At 43.3% G+C, this 15,534-nt stretch overlaps 1 protein-coding gene across 7 annotated transcripts in view; it reads left to right on the top strand.

Annotated features, from left to right (window-relative positions):
* Nucleotides 1-15,534, top strand: part of TBC1D1 (TBC1 domain family member 1) — a 117,170-nt gene that overhangs the window by 17,602 nt on the left and 84,034 nt on the right. For 2 of the 7 annotated variants that reach the window (XM_072125849.1, XM_072125830.1), the window contains exon 1: nucleotides 8,157-8,311. The exons of the other annotated variants lie outside the window; for them this stretch is intronic. In XM_072125849.1, coding sequence (XP_071981950.1) covers nucleotides 8,246-8,311 — 66 coding nt within the window. In that variant the 5' untranslated portion in view covers nucleotides 8,157-8,245. Of the gene's footprint in view, nucleotides 1-8,156; nucleotides 8,312-15,534 lie in introns of those variants that run through there. 7 annotated transcript variants of the gene reach the window in all.

The following is a 15,534-nucleotide window of genomic DNA, read 5'->3' as shown; positions in this document are numbered from 1 at the left end:
CCTCCTCTCCTCTAGGTGTAGAGGATGCCCCCTGTCTATGGTGATGGAGAACCTCCTCTCCTCTAGGTGTAGAGGATGCCTCCTGTCTATGGTGATGGTAGAACCTCCTCTCCTCTAGGAGTAGAGGATGCCCCCTGTCTATGGCGATGGTAAAATCTCCTCTCCTCTAGGTGTAGAGGATGCCCCCTTGTCCTGGCCACAGGCCTAGGTATGAAAAGAACTTTGGAGAGATCCTTGTACTGCCCATTCAGGTATTTGTACATTGTAATGTTGTCTTTTAAAATACATATAACTTTATTAAACCCCTTTGGGAAATAGGTTTGTACACACGATGTGGGAAACATAAACACATAAATCAGTATGATGCTACAAAACCCATCCATTATCCGTTATCCATTGTATAATAAAAGCAATATTTGTCTAGAGCATGTACATATATGTGAATGTTTCTGTGCTGCGAACCCATAGCCATATCTGTGACACGTCATCCTCTTGACAAAATCCAGTGTACGCCTCTGGCAATATGTAATGTATGAAGTAAAGCGTCACCATCTACTTAATATACTGGCAGTACACAATTCATCACAGCTCTGCTTTCCTTCTCTGAAATGATTAACCCAAGGGGAAGTCAATGTTTACTGCACAATTTAGACTTTCCAGTAAAGGCTGCTTAATATTGCACTAATGCTATGTACATACAGTATATATCTATGTGTGTGTGTGTCACGTATGTGTAAGACCACAATGCAATCATTATACTAATGACAATCTGTGTTATTATAGTTATAAAATTATTGTGAATAACTCATTATTTGTCCCTTAGAAGGTCTAACCAACCAATACTCACCGGTCCCGATCTATTAAAGTGTTTTGTCTGACTTTGCACTGAAAAGAACGTCTTTGGAGCTCGCACATGTATTTAAGAAGTGTTTGCGCCAGTTTTGTGTCGCGGGTTCACTGTGTCCGACAAGACAGAAAAATGTGCACCTAAATAGGCGGTTACTGCTTATTCAGAGTATGGGACACATTTATTATTGTGACTCAACAGAATTGTCACACGCTGGGGCACATTTACTTACCCGGTTGCTGGAGTTCACGGAATTGTCCGTTCTCAGGGAAATTAGTATAAACATGTCTGTGAACAAGGTCTATTAGCCTTTTCTGAGAAATGTGCTGGTAAATTCATTATGGCCAATAGCATCTCAGTATTCTATCTCCTTGTCACGCCCACCAATGCTGATTTTTCTGTCTTTTTTATACATGCATTTGAGAGATTAAACGGGGGAGAAGATCTTTACATACACTGACGTGTGTCTTGGTTTTATGTTCAAGTTCCGGTACCGGGACAACCATGAAAGGGTTCATTTGAAAGTCACCTGTACAACATGAAGTGCGGTTAAGCCCTAGATAAAAATCTCTAACACCGTCTATAGTGCAGTGTGCCGCAATTCGCTAACATTGTGCGCCCAATATCATGAATGCGTCACTTCCCCCGCTCAGGTCCCACAGAGTTTGCCATCTTTTAGTGGTGCATCTAAGTGCTTGGGCGTGCAACACAATTTGAAAGTTTAATCCTGCGCTCAGTCCGAATCAGACGGATCAACTGACGGAAAAACCCCTAAATTGTGTTGCATGGAAGCCAGCGCAGCTGCGCCAAAAAAAGGGTTGCTTGTGACACAATCGCAACGCACCCACTAATTAAGTACCTGTGCAGGCCTTTTTTTTTTTCATTGAAAAAAGATGCACAGTCTGAAAAAAGTGCATGCAAAGTGCCGCAAAGCTGTTGTAAATATGCCCCAATGTATGTTAAAGGTGCAGGCCAGCACTGGGCATACCTGGGAAAGTGCCGGGCCCAGATTTACTTGAGGGGGGCCACACAAGACTGTACATAAGGAATCCATATGGGGTGATGTTGGGGGGCTGTATCGAATGAATCCATAGGGTGTGAGGGGGACTTCTATAAAATAACCATAAGGGGGCCTAACCAATTTTGATGTTTTTCTGGATTTTTGAAACATTTCTGTGAATTGTGGAACCTTCATAATATGAGATCAGTGTCTAATGGATGGGAGTCTGACTGCTGAGACTTCTAGTGATCTCAAGCACTGCAGGTCCAAAAGGGAATGTAGCGGTGAGTACCGTATGTGAGCACCTCTACATTCACTTCTATGAGACTGACCATAGGCTTTCTCTGACCGTCTCCTACAAGTAGCCGCAGCCTCTGCATTCATGGGGGGGTAGGGGATGCCTGTTCTAGTGATCAAATGGGGTCCTATTATGGATAACAGAAAACTTGTGCACTTGCAGATAGGTGATGATTAGTAAAGTCAACTGTAATAAAAAGGGAACAGTAAAGGTAATTGTATCTGATTTGCTGTAGAATATAATCTATTGTTCTCTGTAAGCAGCCAGAAGCTGCCTAATGAGTTGTGGGTTACTCACAGGAAATACATGACAACTCTCCTATCTCCCGTATCTCCAGCGCTCAGAATCTAACATAACTTTTTTATTATATTTACTTCTCAGCAGACGAAGGTGTTTCCTAACATGTGAGCAGAATCTGCTTTATCTTGTAGTCTTATTATCTGTGTGCGCAGCAGGAATGCCCGGCCTTCTATGGTAACAATGTCTGACATCTGGGAGTGTTATAAAGCAGAGGTGCTCTCAGCTGCACCAGACTGGGCACTCCACCAATATACCACATATGTGATTAAATCTGAATTTGTAACTCTCCCAGCAGACGGAATGTAATGGTGAAATCTCTGTAATGTTACTGCTACTACTTAATGTAACATTAGTATTGTGGCCACTGATGCATTGTGCTGCAGAGACATACCATAGATGGGCGTATGGGTACAAGATAGCATGAGAAGTTTCTTTCCATTTCAGTGTTATATATTACCTTTTTCATCCGCAGACACTAATAAATAACGTGCAATGGGAAGGGGGTCTTTCTTACCTATTATGCTCAGCAGGCTTGGTCTGGCCCACAGGTGAATAGGTGGATCAACCAGTGGGCCCCCAGGTTCTCCATTAGTAGTGCTGGACAAGGTACCATCTTAGTGAATCGCGCTGGAGTCCATGAATGTTGGACAATGCAGATCGGGGATTGCACAAGGAACGGGTAAGTAAATGTGCCCCCTTATGTATATAATGGTGCAGATCCCTCATTCTTTAGTATGGCAGGTCGGATACTGAGGTCCCCTGACATTATGGGCCCCCTAGCAGCTGCTATGGCTGTAGTTTTGACCTTGGAGTAGGATGATGGTGGAAAGACGGTGCCAGACACTTTTGGAGATGGGTTGTCTTCCCACAAACAAAAATAAGTTGAGAAAGTTATTATCCAATAGACCAATCCCAATGAATGTTGGGGTCAGGGAGATCCCATATGCATAAGGCATAATTTACTAATTTGGAGAGCCCCCATATCCCTGAGGTTTGTCACATCAGTTAAACAATCTCAAGGTGAAGAGATAACAGCCTGGATCTGTTTCATTATTTTCTTAGTCCTTGTGATATTTTGGAGTGCACACCACACAGTCTACAGTACAAAAGTTGCAATAATATTTCATTTCTAAAAATACAACAATATTGGTGCAAGACCTTTTAATCTACTGGAAAGACAAAGTACACAACATTCAAAGTAGGGTCAACTAAGGAGGAAATGTTGCTTTCATCCACAATAGTGTGTGGAAGTCTCCACAAAGACCAATGATTGGCTGCAGCAGCAACAAGGTACATGAGTAGGGGGCCACCAGTAAGACCAATGATTGGCTGCAGCAGCAACAAGGTACATGAGTAGGGGGCCACCAGTAAGACCAATGATTGGCTGCAGCAGCAACAAGGTACATGAGTAGGGGGCCACCACTAAGACCAATGATTGGCTGCAGCAGTGACAAGGTGCATGCGTAGGGGCCACCAGTAAGACCAATAATTGGCTGGAGCAGTGACTTGCCCCATGTATAGAGGTCACAGCTAAGACCAGCGATTGGCTGCAGTCGTAACTTTCTACCTGTGTAGAGTTCACCACTAAGACCAGCGATTGGCTACAGCAGTGACTTGACACATGTGGAGAGATCAATACCAAGGCCCATGTTTTCCACAGGATAGGGGATAACAATCTGATGAATGGGGGTTTTAAATGCTATAACCCCCACAGATAATGATAACGGGGGCCCCATTTTCGCTAATTGAATGAAGTGACCAATGGCTTAATCCATTTCTAGGCTTTAGGATAGTCACCACCATCCTGGTGAGATTCCTTTCTGTTGCTACCATTTCTTATGTCAAACTATGGAGGAACTTTCTAACCACAACTTTTACAGCTTCTTTAATGCTCAGTACATACAGACTTAGCCAGACGTCTGAAGAAGTAACACCGTAGTAGTGATTCACCCTGTACACACTGGCAGCTGTATACATACTTATGGCCAAACCCTTCCCCCTTTCAGGCCAATACAAGATACATTTGCTCTGATTGTCTGAAATCTGAGACTATTTCAGTAATGTTGAGGTTGTTGGCAAGTGTCTGCCTATGCTGTACAATGTAATGACCCGGTCAGTGATGTTATATTTGACTATGGTATCTGAATGTAAATATAATGCAGACTGTTATGTGAAGCAAGATAAGACATTCTAGATAAATAAGACATGAAGTGAGGTGATTCCAGGGAATGTTGTAGACTTAGGGAACTTGTTTTATGCCGGCCTTGTACAGAGAATGTCCTGGAATGGAAGCAATAGGCAACATGGAAATTATAGAACAACTGTAAAGTATAAATCATTTTGTCTAACTCTGCACTAAGCTAAAATAAGCAACTTTCCAATTTACTCTCATTAGCTATCTTCAGCCGTTTTCCTGCTAGCAGGGGTTTTACCTTGTCCCCCTGGCTGCTCTTCCTTCCTTTGTGTTGATTGATTGCCAAGGAAATCCAAATCTGGAGATGACAGGAGGGTGGGTGGATCTTGTTGGGAGGAGCACTAGGACCACTGGGTGCAGGAGAATATTAGGCTGGTTCTGGCAAAGGAGTTCTATAACTTTTACACAGTCTTTGCCAACAAAGACCTCCTGACCTCACTCTCTGATTATGCATATCATGGTCTAGACACAATTGCTTTTCTAGAGGTCCTTGTAGCCTTGACAGGCTTGTTGCTTTATCTATATAGCACCATCATATTCTGCAGCCCTGTACAGATCATGGGGTACATATACAATAAAACAAGATTTTACAGAGTAATAACATAATCAGATGAAATGATAGGAGTGAGGGCCCTGCACACAAGAGATTGCAATCTATAAGGATGAATGGAGTGACACAGAAAGCTAAAAAAAAACATCACCTCCAAAGTCATATTCAAATGAGCAGAAAAGAGTTTTGGGGGAGCTTGACTTCAGATTCGCCTAAGTTGAGCTTTATAACAGGTAAAATTATGTTTTTTGGACATAGTTGGGAATATAATGTGGTTCTTATCTTTTCAACGATTCCCTGGTTCTAACTGTTATAGAGCCCAAGATAGGATTGTCATAATTGATGCTCACCCTGCAGCCGCTAAAAGAAACTCACCTCAGGCAAAAAGTGACTCTTCTCAGCAGTCTAAGGAACTGCCCAAGGAGCTCAGAGACTTGTGGGAATTATGGCAAGGCACAGATCTGGCCAAGGTTACAAAAGAATTTCTGTAGCACTCAAGGTTTCTAAGAGCACAGAGGTCTCCATAGTCCTTAAATGGAAGAAGTTTAAATGGAAGGACTCCCAGACATTGAGAAATAAGATTCTCTGGTCTGATGAGATGAAGATTGAACTTTTGGTGTACATTCTAAGCGGTAAATGTGGAGAAAACCAGACGCTGCTCATCACCTGCCTAATACAATCCCAGCAGTGACACATAGTGGTGGCAGCATCAAGCTATGGGGGCAGGGACAGGAGGACTGGTTGTAATTGAAGGAAAGATGATGTGGCCAAGTACAGAGATATCCTGGATGTAATCTCTTCCAGATGCTCTGGACCTCGGACTGGGCAGAAGGTTCACCTTCCAACAAGACAATGACCCTAAGCACACAGCTAAAATAACACAGCAGTGACCTCAGAACATCTCTGTGACCATTCCTGACTGGTCCAGCCAGAACTCTGACCTAAACCCAATTGAGCATCTCTGGAGATACACGAAAATGGCCTCCACCAATGTTCACCATCCAACCTGAGGGAACAGGAGGATCTGCAAGGAAGAGGCAGATGACTCATGGCTATACTGGCTCCAAAGTTGCTTCTACTCAATACTGAGCAAAGTGTCTGAATAATTATGTCCATGTGAGATTTCAATTTTTCTTGTTAAATAAATTAGCAAAAATATCTACATTTCAGTTTTTTTCTGTCAAGATGAGGAGCAGAGTGCACATTAATGAGCACAGAAAAGCCAATCTTACCAATTGGCTGCAACGAAACAAAGAGTGAAAAATGTTAAGGGGCTTGAAGACTTTCCGTACCTAATGTGTATTCTCATGCAATATGATCCACACCTGCTTTTAGCTCGGAAAACGCCATCTGAAAAACTGAATGTGTGAATACATTGTGTGGGCGTGTTCTCACTTGTTGTTTTAGGCCGGTGACACACGTGGGTTTTTGTTGCGTTTCTGCTGCGATTTCAAATGCATTAAAAATGGATGCGTTTTAGCAAATGCGGTTTTCAAATATTCGCTTGCGTTTCTGGTTTTTAAATCGCAGTGCTTGATGTGCGGTAAGTGCAGGCAGCTGTGCCTCTTGGAATTTGAAAAAACGCAGTCATCTTCTCCCTGCTGTTTGTGCTGTAATGATATGAGTTTCAAACGCAGACCACAAATGCATGTGTTTTCAAAAACACAACCACTTGCAATGAAAACGCACCTCAAAACAAGCAGACAAAAAAAAAATGCAGAAGAGAAAACGCTAAGTTAAGACACTTAACTTTTAAAAGTATCCAAAAGAAAGTGGGAGGGGGTTTGAACAAAACCCATATGCCTGAGGGCACGTTCACACGATGCGTTGCGTTTTTTGCTGCGTTTTGACACATTCAAAGGCTTCAGGGCGCATTCACACGATGCGTTCTTTGCGCATGCATTTTGGACGCAAACAAAGACCATTTTTCCAATGCGTTTTCTAATCCCAATCAGCTGAAATGAATTGCTTTTTCGAATCCAAAAAAACGCATATACATCCGCAGAGCAAACACTATGGATGAAAGTGCCGAAAAAAGCAGCCAAGCACCGGCGTCGCAACATGCTTTCCAGCAAGAAAAACGCAACGTAGAACACAACGCATCAATTAAAATTTACAATGCAACTAAAAACCGCAACGCATTGGTAAAAACACATTGTAGAAACAACAATGAAGTCAACACATGCATTTCAATGAAAAAGGTACAGAAGCTTTTCAAATGCGTCAAAAAACGCAACGCACGACGCAACACATCATGTGAATGTGCCCTCAGCCTTGATCACATGCTGAGGTTACATTGGGTTTTCACTGCATTTGCTAAAACGTACTGTAACCTCAGGATCTGATCAGGATTCAAGCCTTTGAAATGCGTCAAAAACGCAACAAAAAACATGACACAACGCATCCGCACACATGTCAGGTTTTGAGATGCAATCCCAGGTTGAAATGCGATGCTGCCTCAACTTGTGATCACGGGGAAAGCCCTAATTCAACAAAAATGCAACAAATCACATTATTGTATAGTCACATGAAATATGACCATGGATTGCGTCCGTTTTATGGCCAGTGTCATATCACTGTTTAACCATGTGCAGTTTCTGCTACATGTGAATACACACCTATAGATTCGCTCATAGCTATACATACTATAGCCTGAATTCTGAGACTTCTGGCACTAGGTTCTCATCTGATGTCTCCAGTGTCATGTGAAGACACTTGTGAACTTTGTGTCCCTCTCTTCTCCTATGTGTCAAGCTGAAACTCATTAACTATTCATTGGCTGGATGAAACCTGCAGCAGTGAGAGTGTCAGCTCCCCAGCACATTACTACTTCTGCAGCTTCTACACTCAGGAGGACAATGAAGGCTTTGAGGAACTGCCTGCTCTCCCCTAATCCAATGAAGAGTGTCGGATTTTGTGAGGCCTGATCAGGATTGGTCAGGGCAGAGCAGTTACAGCTTGAAAGCCTAAGGAGCTGAAGCCTCCCATCAGCATGTATAGGAAGTGGCAGTTACATCCATGAGAAGTCCTGTGCTAGGAGTGGAGACCCCCCAGACATGAAGGCCAGGCTGCAGAAGCTCATCTCCATCCACCTGGACACCGGGCAGGAGAAGGAGAACAAGGTAGGTGGCTCCTGCTCTGCACCCTGGATATTCATGGCCAAACCCTGCTGTGCTGGGAACACCTACCTGCTCTGTGCACTCCTAGACTACTGCACAGGATCTAGTTTCAGGATCTTCTCCAGAACTTTGTATCATTTACTAAACTTATTGTGTCACTTGTGTAGAATGTATAACTGTGTCCCTACACGTGGAGCAGAGCTGAATGTGTCACTTTCATGGGGGCAGCTGTGTCATTGTTCATGTTTGTGTATCTAAATATGGTCTATTGATTATACAAATAGATTTTCTGATATATGCACTTAATTTGAAGATCGTTTACAACCCCCATGGGTGTGATTAGGGGTAATATCATGTGACTGTGATGGCCAAATTCTGCTAAAGTTTAGCCCATAGTGATGTCTGTGGTTGCTATGATGACATGATGTGACGTTACTATGGATGTCATGTCATATTGACAAGCAATGTATTAGAAGACAAGTATGGACTGCATGTGAATTTCTTATTAGATTAAATATATATATATATAATTCTTCTATAGCGCCATCATATTCTGCATCACTTTACAATTCATAGGGAACATGTACAAATATAATACTACATTACAGAGTACAAGCAGTCATATGGAACAATAGGAGTGAGGATTCTGCTCACAAGAGCTTACAGTCTATAAGGATGAGGGGGTGACACACCAGCTTACAGTCTCTAATGTTTGTAAGGATAGCCCTAAGAAAGGCAGGTCCTCGTAGCTGCGCGCTGTAGATATATGGGTAGGAGCATCAAGGAGGCTACTAGGGCGTGGAGTAGCTGCGCGGTGTAGTCTCAGCTCCGGCTACTCCATGCCCCCATAGCCTCTTTGGTCAATTTGCATATTATAACAATTTAAAGATAAAGGGGACTAAAGGGGTAGCCCTTAAAAGGGCTATCCTTACATACATTAGAGGAACCTACCCTGGATCTTCCTTAAAGGAAACCTACCACTTGAAGTGGTAGGTGTAAGATGCAAATAACGAGCACCAGCTTAGGGTGAGCTGGTGCCGGAGCTTACTTTCGTTAGTGTCACAAACCGCTGTATCGCGGTTTAAACACTTTTTAATCTTTATAGCTGTAGGCGCTTTGGTGCACCAAGCACATGAACGCCTACATAAGAAGTGCCGGAGAGAAAGTGACGTCACGTGCGCACGGTCGCGCTGCTTGGTGAGCCGAATCTGCTTCAGCTATAAAGATTAAAAAGTGTTTAAACCGCGATACAGCGGTTTATGACACTAAATAAAGAAGCTATGGCACCAGCTCACCCTAAGCTGGTGCTCGGTATTTGCATCTTACACCTACCATTTCAAGTGGTAGGGTTCCTTTAATAGGTAGATCCGTGGTGGCAGGTTTCCTTTAACGCAATTGTTTACCAGCAATGAAGAAAACTCTTTTAAAGCAGCCAAACGCATGGTAACATGGAAAACGCATGTCCAAAACACCACGTGTCAACGCAATCTAAGGCTGGTGCCACACGCTTTGTCTGCGTTTTAAAACGCGGGGTGGGCAGCGGCCCGATCGCATTGGTGTTTCTATGGAAACGCCTGCGATCGGGAATGAGCCGCCGGTGTTTTGCGTTAATTTAATGCAAAACACTGCAGCTCGTTCCCGATCACAGGCGTTCCCATAGAAACGCCGATGCGATCGGGCTGGGGCCCGCCCCGGTGGGCGTTTTCAAACGCAGACAAAGCGGTGCGTGTGGCACCACCCTGAATGAACTATGAAAAACTCTGATCACCATCTGATCAAACACCCATGATTTTCACTGAGCAAAGTTGTTCAATTTTCAACACAGTTCGTGGGCAAGAAGCCTTATTGCATAGACTGCGCTCTGAAACATCTGGAACGGTAATGGTGCCGGATGAGTACAGTATGTGAGGACGGTTCCCTAGTGCTCTAGCTCTCACTACAATGCAATTATTTAGGGCGGGTTCCCACGTGGCACTTTTGTCGCGTTTTTAAATGCATCCAAAAAGCAAGTGGGAGGGGCTTTGGCCAAAACGCATATGTGTTTCCAGTATAGAAAACTTCTGTTTACTCCCCACAGTCCTTCATGATTGTGTTAAGGTGCTGCCTTTCAAGGTGCCAAAAGGAGGCATTGCTTTGCAAAATATATTTGCATATTTCCTAGACTCCCCTAGTGGAGCATCAATGGCTATAAGTCTCCACACGCCTACAAGGCGGCCATAACTGGCAAACTCTCCAGAAGGAGATATCTTACTTCCTGATCCAGGTCTCTCTCTGATTTTGAATATGACTGCAATGTCTGAATAAGTGCAGAGGACCGGATGAGGTGAGGGGGCGGGGGACAACATTCAATATATAATGTTAGGATTTTTCCAGAATGGATACTTTTGCTCTTTCTGGTCTGCAGGTAGCACATTTACATACCCGTCCTGTCGCGTTGCAAGAAGTGCATTGTCCAACCGGTATGCACTCTGGCGCGATTCACTAAGATCGTGCGCCCGATATCCTGCATGTGTTGCTTCCCCGCTCAGGTCCACTGGAGTTCACCTTCTTCTTCCTGGTGCATGTAAGTGCATTGGCTTGCGACACAATTTGAATTTTAAATCCCGCACTCAGTCCGAATCAGTCCGACGGCACGCCCCACGATTTCTGTTGCATGAAAGCCGGCACAGCCACGTCACAATCCGATCGCATGCGACACAATCCCCAGTTGAATTCCTGTCCCATCCGTGCAAATCCCGAAAACTTTGAAAGTGCTATCCGCGAACCCTTAGTAAATAAGCCCCATGATGCCATGGGAATATACCATAAATATATAATGGATGAGAGCACCTCAAGACCTCAACTCTCCTACTGTCTAATCCAAACTGTTCATTCTCTGTGTTACACTGCTCTGATACATGTGTAATGGCTGGGGACTTACTGCTGGGGCCCTTACGCCGTGTGTGCAGTTACCCAGCCACTGCTGACAATTTCAGAATGATAATCTGGCCCTGTGTGCACTGTGTGGGTTCCCTGCACCTTGGAAGGAGAGGGTTTTCTGTGACTTTGGGCCCCTTCTCCTCCTTGGGTTGTGGGGGCCCCCTGAACACAGTCACACTTAACTCACCCTGATGACCGCCCTGGCTGGGTGTAAAGGCAGCAATTGCTTCTGGGACCCTAGTGCAGCCCAAAGGACCCTCTGTCACTCAAGAAGATAAAGGGATATACAGTTATGCTGCATGCTAGGGCCCAGCTGCTTAATTTAGCAATGGTTTAGGATCCCTGTGTATACACCGTATATAAACACTGCACACATTTTGTATCCCTGTGTAAGCAGTCGTCATTTCTTCTGGCCCCAGCACTGGGTTGTACGTGTTTAGGGTTGCGCTGTGTGGGAGATCCTCTAATTCCTTACATGCTGCACACTTGAGATGTTTCTAAATGTTCAGAGAAGGAACCTGGCAACCTTCTCTCCTACTGTTAACTCCTGAGGGACTTGTTGGAGGTCTTCATCGCTGGACAAATGTTTCCTGTCCAAAATTATGGAAACGCAACAAGTAGCACAATTATAAATTTGGTGCCGTTTCACACTTTCTGGTTCACTTTTACCCTGCGTTATGTTTGGATGGCAATTTTTTGAATAGACCATAAGTGGCCAGGAAAGGAACTAAACTTCAATACTATGTGCAAAATACAGTCCTCTGTGAACATTGAAACGACTGAAGCATTATCGCTAGGAGGGGCCCTAGAGTTTTTTCAGATCTGAGAATAGGAAATGGCATAAAAATTTAAGAAACTGGCACTTTCTGAAGTGTTGACATGCTGCTCCAGCACCGCAGCCCCAATGGTCCCTAACAGTGTTTGATGACTTCCATGCAACATCAATGTGACTTCAGCAGTGGCCTAATGGAAGATGCAACCAAGACTGCCAAGCCAGTGATTCAATGTGGTGTTTAGCACAACACAGACTATGGAGAATAATATACATCTTACACCAGTCCTGCCTATGGACAAGACAAACTGCCATATCAGAACATGGTGTACTAATATACATAATCATGCTTGACATAGCTCATGGGTTAGGAGTTGTGGGCTTCTAGCTATTTGCTGATCTATTAGACCTTTTCCATATAGACATCTACTATATAGGGTTACAAACAGGCCTGTGGTCCACTGTCTGTGGCATATGTGTCATGGCATGTGAGGTCCACTCATGCACCAATGACATTAGAAACGGATGGACTGTCAGAGCCGTAAACGCGGGCATGAATAGGAGCTGTTCTATAATTGATGCGTTGGGCGGTTGGCTCCTTAAAGGGTTTTCCCACAAACAAAAGTTAGACCCTATGCACAGGATAGGTCCTAACTTGCTGATCATTGGGGGTCTCAGTGCTGAGAACCCCACAGATCATGAAAACGCTCCTTAGACTAATGGAGCAGACGACCGCACATGACCGCTCTGCTCCATTAATCTCTATCGAGCTCCTGGAGATCGCCGAGCAGCGTGCTTGCCAATCTCCGTCAGCTCCATAGAGTTTAATGGTCATGCGCGCCCGTCTGCTTCAATAGTCTGACGGAGCGACGAGGGGCCCTCTGGATAGGGCCTCACTTTTGTTTGTGGGGAAAACCCCTTTAACAAGACCTTGGAAACCAAAGCTGTGTGTATGAGCCCATAAAAGTAAATGGGAATATGAGCTAGCCATAAAAACAACTTGTGTGCATGAGGCATTATTACATTAGACCAGCCTTGATTCATGTGTAATAGTGCCTTCAACAACGAGATCCCCTTATTAATCTCTTCCACGTGTTTTTAATGCACAAAAGAATTCCCAGTCTCTTAGTAAATGTAAAATCTGTTCTTCAAGTATTACAAGATTTTTTTTTTTTTTTTTTGACTTCACTCTGTCTTATCCTCCCTGGGGTAGATTTTCTTTGTTCACAAAGTTGAAGCCTTCCTGTTGGTGACTCACTTCCTTACAGTGTGGAGGATGCTCGGCTTGTGGTTACTCACTGCAATGAGCACAAAAAATAGGAAATGAATAAAGGAAACATAAGTTGGGATTCAATCCCTTTATAAGGTTTGGCAGTGATCTTATTCTTCACTTTTAACAAGATGACGACAGCCAGAAAACGGGGAAAGAAACTATCATGTTGTGGGTTTATGGACTGATCCCATGCCATGTATAGCAGGTGTCATCAAGTCCAAGACATGTAACACCATTAAAACCAAAGCAAAATAGAAAGTTCTATACAAGTTTGAAAAAGGAATTAAAGGGAACCTATCACCAGGGCCCCCGTTTTTATCCTCCCCGTATGCCTTAGGCACATCCCCCAAACCATTTTTATAAACACGCTGTTTTTAGTTGTAAAGATAAACTTGTTTCAAAAAATAAGTTTGTCTCTTGATGTCAATGTCCCAAGTGTGTGTCCTAAGGAGTGCGGTGCCCCTGCGCTCTGTCACCAGCAGTAGTAATGTGTCGTTCACGAACAAGTCGGCTCACTTAATCCCACCCCTAACTGGCTCACCATGCCCCCTTTAACCCGATACAATCTGGTTAAAAGTGGAGTGGCATGGGGTGATTGGCTGGCCTACGGCTCCCTATTATATATTTAATAGGGAGCCAGAAGAGCCAGCTCTTCTTAGTGAGCGGAGCATAATAATCCAGCTCGCTAAGAAGGGACGTAATTCCCATCACTAATTGGCTGGTTTAAAAAAAAAAAACTCCCATTTTGCGGCAGACAATTTTCATCCCTCTATGATCAGCTTGTTCTTGCAGACATGCACAGAACAAGCAGTGCTGGACGGCAATTCTCCACTTTGATCTGTGCATGCGCGGCACTACCCCTGGGGTTGCTTGGCATAGAGCGGGTGGTTAGACGGGTAAAAAAGGGTCTTTGTGACAAGATCCCTTTTAAAAAATTGTTTTTCAATGGGATAACAGAACAGTGTTTTTATTCTGTAAAAGTTAAGAACCTTAAACTTAAAAAATTACCCTGTAAAAGAAAGTTTATATACTCCAAAGCTCTCTTAAAAAATTTCTGAAGAAGGAAAACATATCTTCATATGGCTACAAAAATATATCTCCTAGCCCTCTAAATCCAGGAATGATAAACCTGTCCTGAGTGCCAGATTGGGCTACATATTAGGCCAGTTGCCCACGAACCGAGTGTCAAATCATATAATTTTGATCTTGGTATGGTCCATTTCTGTCCTAGTGTTATCCAACCATCTGTTTTCATAGTCTTAGTATCATTCTAGTTCAATCAGTTTTCCCATTCAAGTTTACCAGCTCAGATCTACTTCTGTGAAACACGTGCATAAAAAAAAAACTGACGCACTGCGATGGCAAACTTTTTTTTTTTTGTGCACCAATCAACTTCAATGACCGATTTTTCATGCATAATGTTTGGGTGCAAGGGATTTTAAAAATCTATTCAAAACATGATCCCATATTGATGACGCCATCCCTTATGCGTCATGCCTAGTTTACTATTTCGGAAACCCCCTTTAATAATAATTCCTTTTATTTATATAGTGCACACAGATTACGCAGCGCTACCCCTTTTAAGATGGTTTGGGACAAGCAATGGACGTGCAGTATCTGTGATGGGTGGGGGTACTGGCTCCAGGCACCCACACTGATCAGCTGTGCAGTGACATTTATACAGTACATACAAATATAAACTTTAATACACCGCAGATGTAAATGTGATCACTGAAGGAAAAGTTTCTAATTTCTCCTGGTAAGTAGATGAAAATATATAATTGAATACAGGCAGTCCCCAGCTTACGTATAAGATAGGTTCCGTAGATTTGTTCTTAAGTTGAATTTTGTATGCAAGTCTGAACTGTATATTTTATAATTGGGACCAAAAAATTTTTTACAGAGACAATTGGAATGAAATTTTTTTTTTTAACAAGGGTTATCAATAAAACTTCATTACGGACACCTTTCAGCTAATCATTGCATCCAGAGGGCTTTAGCAGAGGTCACAGCTGGTAGAGAGGTCCGTCTGTAACTAGGGGTTGTCTGTAAGTCGGGTATCCTTAAGTAGAGGACCGACCTGGATATTCATTGGCACATATGATCTTCTGTGTCAAAAGTTCTTAAAAACAAGAGATGTGCTCTGTTTATGTTGTGCAAGAGCTTGTTCACCTATTTTTGGCATCCTGAAATCCATGGATTATACAAGTAAGGACTTGAGTCTAATTTACTTGTATTCTTTGAAAAATAACAATTCTGAAA

This window comes from Engystomops pustulosus, chromosome 1, assembly GCF_040894005.1.
Source record: "Engystomops pustulosus chromosome 1, aEngPut4.maternal, whole genome shotgun sequence".
Taxonomy (NCBI): domain Eukaryota; kingdom Metazoa; phylum Chordata; class Amphibia; order Anura; family Leptodactylidae; genus Engystomops; species Engystomops pustulosus.
Note: the sequence above shows the minus strand (reverse complement) of the source record. Positions and strands in the feature narration are given on the sequence as shown.